Source organism: Gorilla gorilla, chromosome 13, assembly GCF_029281585.2.
Source record: "Gorilla gorilla gorilla isolate KB3781 chromosome 13, NHGRI_mGorGor1-v2.1_pri, whole genome shotgun sequence".
In the NCBI taxonomy this organism is placed as follows: Eukaryota; Metazoa; Chordata; class Mammalia; order Primates; family Hominidae; genus Gorilla; species Gorilla gorilla.
This window is the reverse complement of record NC_073237.2, coordinates 59,352,047-59,359,088: the sequence shown is the minus strand read 5'-3', so window position 1 is coordinate 59,359,088 and position 7,042 is coordinate 59,352,047. Positions and strand designations below refer to the sequence as shown.

The window sequence follows — 7,042 nt, the reverse complement described above, 5'->3', positions numbered from 1 at the left end:
AATGTTAACTAAGATAATCTCTAGCCAATGAGCTTACAGGTCAGTTCTATTTTTATTTCATCTAAGCAAAGGACATTAAAAATTACCATTATTTTAGTAAGCATGAAAATAGTATTACAGGAGGAAAGTTAAGAAAAAGAAGTAGAACAACCAAATTCAAAACAAGCAAAGTGCAGCAGCACATTGGGAGCAAAGAGGGATATGAGAGTGTGGGTAGGGCAAGTAGGGAGACTAAATAAGAACCGAGGGAGAAAGTTCCTTGTAGGTGGGTGGGAAAGGGGTGGAACTCACACCATTGACGCAAAAGCTGAGTAATAGCCCTAAGCAAATAAATGCCTGATGAAGGCATGCAGAAAGCAGTCTGGAGCCCAGAAGGGACATACCAGCACAGTCTGGTAGGCTACAGCAGCAAGTCTCTAAAGAAAGGCTGAGAACACCCAGAACAGGAGAGTTCAGGTCCAGGATGGCCAGCCTGTTCTGGTCCTATCTGCCAGCAATCTGGCTGCTGCTGAGCCAACTCCTTAGAGAAAGCCTAGCAGCAGAGCTGAGGGGATGTGGTCCCCGATTTGGAAAACACTTGCTGTCATATTGCCCCATGCCTGAGAAGACATTCACCACCACCCCAGGAGGGTGGCTGTTGGAATCTGGACGACCCACAGGTGAGAGCCCTGGACTACCAAACAATCAGAATGAGGCCTGAAAAAACAGGCTCCAGATCTCATTGACTGCCTGTAGTCAACTCAGACTCTACTGTGGCTAGTGCCTAAAAGTTTGTGGTTTTTCATTGTAATGTGCTTTTATTAAAAGGATCTCACCAGAAATCTCATGGGAAGTTGGGGGTAGAGGGGAAGCTGCAGGAAAAACAGAAGAACAGCCTCACCTTGGAGGCTCTTGGTGCCTTTCCCACCTGGCAGCCAGAGATACAGGGTGGAGAAAACAGGGAATCCTCAGAGAAGGTGACTATTCTCAAACACCAGCAGGAGGTGAGGTGTACTCCCAGACCCCCAAGAAAGCTGGGCAGGCCAGAAAACAGGTGTGATTGCAATGGGATGCCTGGGCCAGGCATCTTCAATTAAGAAGAAAGGGGACAAACAGTGAGGTGATGAGCTGATTATCATTTCTGTTTATGCACCTATTGGCCTAGGGGCAGCACACTGAGACCTCTGTTAGGTTCCTGGAATGTGAGATAAAGGGGGCTTAGATTTAATAACTCTCATCCTTTGTCATTAAGCTGGGCAATGGTCTATGTCACCAAAAACGTCCTCTTACAAAAAAGTTTTTTTAATGCACACCAACAGAGCACCTTGCCTCCCATTTCTTTGAATCTACTCTTGTAGTGTGTTGAGAGAGATGAGATGAAGAGAAAGAAAGTTGCCTGGATGACTAGAGGGGAAATTGAAGGGGACCAGAGACAAGGGAATTTCACTGTTCAGACCATCATAGCTGATTTGATTAGTGTTTTCAACATTTGAGACTGCAAAGCATTTTCTTTAAAAGCAAGATTTCAGAATTGAGGAAAGTTCAATACCAGGATAGTTTTCAAACTTTACCAAGTAACAGGGTATTCATAAAGATAAATTGCAAGCTAAGTTAAAACTAGCAGGGGCAGTTTCCAAAAGAGATAGAGGCTACTATATTCTGTCTAATAGGTCATATTAAGTTCTGAAAAGCTAAGTTAAATTACTAAACATTGTTTTACATTTAATACAAATGACATAGGTTTTGAACCAGCAATGTGTGACTCCAGAACTGCTTCTTGTAACCTATATGCATACACTTCATTAAATCATTAAATGATTCTGTTTAAAGTTATCGTGCACAGTGAATGCACTTGGATTTTGTGTGGTTTATATAATGATTTCAAAGTTATTTCCTTTTTTTACATTATTAGTCAGAGCTTGTTTCATTTTACTATAAGATAAGGGAAGAATACCACAAAGTCAAAACAATTTCTAACGCAAACTAAGGAAGAGCATGCTGTACTATAATTTCTATTTAAATTTTCACTTTTTTTCAGTAAATAAGTGAAAATCCTCATTTAAATAGTTTGACAAATATAGATAAATTTAACAAGAAAATGGAAAGTATTCATGGATAACAAATGTTAACATTTGGTGTCGACACATATAGATGTATGTTGCTTCTCAGCCTTTTAGCTAAGATCCAGTGATATAGATGTATAGATTTATGTGGATCAGATTTGAATATCTGAATCTTTCTATTAGAATAACTTGTGATTATAAAAAAAATTCCCTATTGCTATCCAGTACATAATGCATTGAAGTTATCAATCAAAACAGTGTCAGGGAGAGTCAAAAGTGGTATGGTATAGGCATTTAGAGGGTCATTAGAAGAGTGCATAGAGGGGACAGGATGAGGAGTTAGCATATCCTTAATATTGTAGTATCTTAAAGTGCCCTACTCTAAGTAAGATAAGTTGTTGAAATGTTAGGATACTTGCTGATTCTCTTTGGTGTTTAATTACATTGAGGCAATGGGTACATTGTGGTCTAGGCAAATTGTATAATTTTTCTGATCCTCTTTCACATGAATGTTTTTCCTCACCTTTCATTCCTCTCTTTTACTTCACAGAAATGGTGTCAACCTCCAACAACAAAGATGGACAAACCTTAGGTACGACATCAGAATTCATTCCTAATTTGTCACCAGAGCTGAAGAAACCACTGTCTGAAGGGCAGCCATCATTGAAGAAAATAATACTTTCCCGCAAAAAGAGAAGTGGACGTCACAGATTTGATCCATTCTGTTGTGAAGTAATTTGTGACGATGGAACTTCAGTTAAATTATGTACATAGTAGAGTAATCATGGACTGGACATCTCATCCATTCTCATATATATTCTCAATGACAAATTCACTGATGCCCAATTAAATGATTGCTGTTTATTAGAACATGAGGATCATTATTAGTATTCACATGTTTCACTTGCTCTGTACTACTATAGTCTCTCCAAATGGAGGAAGTTAGATAGATGGAATAAGTTCTAGTAGTTGACAGTACAATGGGGAAATTATACTTAACAATAATTCACTGTATATTCCAAAATAGCTAGAAGAGAATTGTAATGATTCCAACACAAAAAAGATGAATGTTAGTTTGGATGCATATCCCAATTACCCTGATTTGATCATTACATATTATATACACGTATCAAAATATCACATGTACTACAAAAATGTGTATAACTGTGATATGTGAACTACAAACTTACTGGAAATAAATTTTTAAAGTTTTACACACATAAGCACATACGTTCACACACACTCACTCAAGTCTCTTCATTTTTCCTCTTTTCACACTAGAAGAAATGTAAGAGATAAAGGATCTAACCATCTCTAACATCAGCTCATAGTACGGAGGAAAAGCAGTGAAGGAATGAACTGGTGGGAGAGGTATTAGGCATGTTCACCCTAGGGTAACCCCAGAGACCTCCCTAGAACTTTGCCCAATGCATATCCTCCACCTGCCTCTCAGCACGCTGCCTTTAGACCTTCAATCATTCTATAAACTCCTCTTTTGTCCCTGGCATTACTCCACATCCCCTCATCAAAGTGGTGAATTGGCACAAATACTAGCATTCCTCTGGCTACACATACCTCCTCCCTGTGTGTCTCTAAATCCTAAATCAAAGAGTACATTTTATACTCTGTCAGTGAGGTCCTACTAGTTGTGTTTGTTTGTTTGCAGGCTAACTGAAGCTGCTACTACCTCATTATCAGGTCCTATAAACTTAATTCAAGTAGCATGATTTGAGTAGCTCTCTGTGCCTGCCCATAAAGTGCTCTGAATCTAGTGTGGGACATGGAGAAGCAAAGGATAATAAGTGCAATGATACTTGTAGGTCATCATAGAGACTGTAATGATCCACAGGAATCAGGGTTGTGTTTAATGCCAACATGTGAAAGAATAAATATACAGGGAACAGTGTAGGTAAGAGGAGAGAGCAAAATTTCCCTAAGGAAACTGATGGCTGATCTGCATCTTGAAAGACATCTAAGCAGAAGAGAGTGCAAAAAGGGACAAGGAGAAGCCCAGGAAAAAGCACAAAGGCCTGGAAGCATAGCATGTGTGGAAACAGCCAGAGTCAGCAGGGCAGGAGGTGGTGTGGAGAAAAGGAATTGTCAAGATCTGGTTGGAATGGAGACAGGAGAGAGGATCTCAAACGATTCCACACAATGCAGCTATGGGGCTTAGGCTGCATCCTGGAGTAAGGAAGAACTGCTCATGATCTTGATACATCTCTCATAAAGAACTTTTTCCTACCAATACTCTATTGAAGATGAAGAGGGATCATGGGAGTCATAGGGCAGAACTCATAGATTATACTGTACAGTCTGAACTGTACCACCTGGTTTGCCTAGGCTCCTCTAGATTGTTCTTTGAGAACAAAGGGGAGAAGCGCATAAGGTGTATTTCTTGACAGTAGTGTCGATCAATAAAATATCAATATTTTGGGTCTCTACATTATTCATGATCAATGATTGAGTTTATTCTACGTGCCTATCATTTTTCTAGGACTTTAGGATTCAGGAGAGAAAAAATGATAATTATGCTTTCATGGAGCTTCTACCTGGTTACTTGACTGACTCTGAACCTTCTCTTGGCACATGCATTCTATACATAATTCTATTCTTTTAGTAAAAATAGAGGTATGAAAAGAGGATAACAGAGAAAGCTCCATAATTTTATCTGGTGTCTATCGTTTCAATCTCCTAACCAGGAAATACCCAAAGACTGCTTCCAGGAGGATTCTTAGGAGATGGAAATATCTCTCATTCTTTGTCCCACTGCTTATAAACCTGCATGACACCCTAAAGTGACAGCAGGACAGGCACCTAGAGTGGTTCCAAGGATGTATGAAGTCCTTCAGCTGCTTTAAGAAAGTACACAAACTGGTGGCTTAAGGCAATTGAAATAGATTTTCTCCCAGTTCTGGAGGTTAGACATAGAAAGATGATGCACTTTCCATAACATGTAGAGTATAATCCTCACTGGCTTCTGGTGGTTTGCTGTCAATCTTCGGCATTCCTTGGCTTGCAGGTGCCAATCTTCAGCCTCCATACTGTCCATACATAGTGTGCTCTCCGTTTCTGTGTGCACATTGTTTTCTTATGAGTACACTAGACATTTTGATTTAAAGGTCCACTCAGGCTATGATGACTTCATCTCAACTAATTATATCTGCAACAATGATTTTTATAAGCATATTCTGAAGGATTATTATCTTAGTCCATTTTCTGTTGCTAATAACAGAACACGTGAAATTGGGTAATTTGTAAAGAAAATAAATTTATTTCTTACAATTAAGGAGTGTAGGAAGTGCCAGAGCCTGTCCTGGCATCTCATGAAGATTTTCTTTCTGATGGGAAACCTCTACTGGGTCTTGATGTGTTGCAGAATATCACACAGCAAGAGTCCAGAGCATGCTAACACACTTGCTTAGGTCCCTCTTCCTCTTTTTATATAAGCTACCATTTCACTCCTCTGATAATCCACCAATCCTTTAATTCATGAAAGGGTTAATCCCCTCATGAGAGCAGAGCTTTCATGATCCAATCACTACTTAAAGGCTCCAACTTTAATTCTGCCAAAATGGAGAGTAAGCTTCCAACACATGAAATTGTGGGACACATTCAAACCATGGCAAATGTTGGTTATGACTACAGTATGTCTTTTATGGGTCCTAGCTGAACCAAAGATACCTGAGGGAACACAGCAATTTACCTCTCCATTCTCTCTCTACAAGTTATTTAGAAATAAACCATTCCTCAGAGGACACAGAACACAAATATTTCTTCTAGTAAATATAAAATGGTACAGTGAAAATGGAAAACCATTTGACAGTTTTTTTAAAAAAAAACTAAATATGAAAATACCTTATAATCCAAAACTTTCACTCCTAGACCTTTACCAAATATTCACACAAAATTATTTATGTGAATGTCCATAACAACGTTGGATTTTTTGTTAACACCTGGGCATTATGGAATGTCCATCATTATGTCTATAACATAACTATGAATGTTGCTTTATAGTAATGAAACACAGGAAACACCCCAATGCCCTTCATATATGAAGATTTAACAAAGTCTGGTATATCCATATCATAGAACTCTACTCATCTATTAAAATGAGCCAATTATTAATACACAAAACAACCTGGACAAATTTCAAGAAAACTAGGCTAAGTATAAATCATCGGTCACAAAAAGTAACATTTTGTGATTCCTTTTTATAAAATGTTCTTGAACAAAATTATAGAAAGTAGGAATAATTTTTCAAGGTGAAGGCCAGGGAGTGGGGCACGAGTGGGTAGTGGGTGTGACTATAAGGATTGCTTGAGGTGCTGAAATAGATTTATATCATGCTTCTATCATGGCCAATATTCTGGTTTTGACATGGTACTATTGTTTGAAAAGATATAGTCATTGAGGACAACTGGGTAAAATGCATTCAGAATCTCTGTAAATTATTCCTTACAGGCCATATATGACCCTACAATAATCACAAAATTAAAACTCTGGAAACAACAAGAAAACAAACAAGCTAGTTCAAAAATGGGAAAAGAACTTGAATATATATCTTGCATAAGAAGATACACAAATGACTTACAAGCACCTGAAAAGATGCTCAATATTATTAATCATTAAGGAAATGCACACAAAACCACAATTAGGTATCATTTCACATTCATTAGGATGGTCACTATAAAAAGAACACAAAAACATAATAGAAAACAACAAGTGTTGGCACATACGTGTAGAAATTGGAAATCTTGTGCACTGTTGTTGGGAATGTAAAATGGTACAGCCATTGTGAAAACAGTATGGTAGTTCTTCAAAACAGAAAATGGAATTATGATATAAGCAGTAATTCCATTTTCAGCTATATATCCCAAAGTATTGAAAGCAGGGCCTCAACTAGATGTTTATAGACTCATATTCAGAGCAGCATTATTCATATTACCTAAAAGGTGAAAGAAATACATGTATCCATTAATGCGTGAATGCATACGCACAAT

The 7,042-nt window shown here is 38.1% G+C and overlaps 1 protein-coding gene across 1 annotated transcript; it reads left to right on the top strand.

The window, feature by feature from the left end:
* The first annotated feature begins 358 nt into the window (after positions 1–358).
* Positions 359–4,243, top strand: INSL4 (insulin like 4). The gene is made up of 2 exons (XM_004047775.3): positions 359–659; positions 2,593–4,243. Exons 1-2 carry the CDS (start codon positions 464–466, stop codon positions 2,814–2,816), a joined length of 420 nt encoding a protein of 139 aa, XP_004047823.1. The 5' UTR covers positions 359–463; the 3' UTR covers positions 2,817–4,243.
* Positions 4,244–7,042: the final 2,799 nt, after the last annotated feature.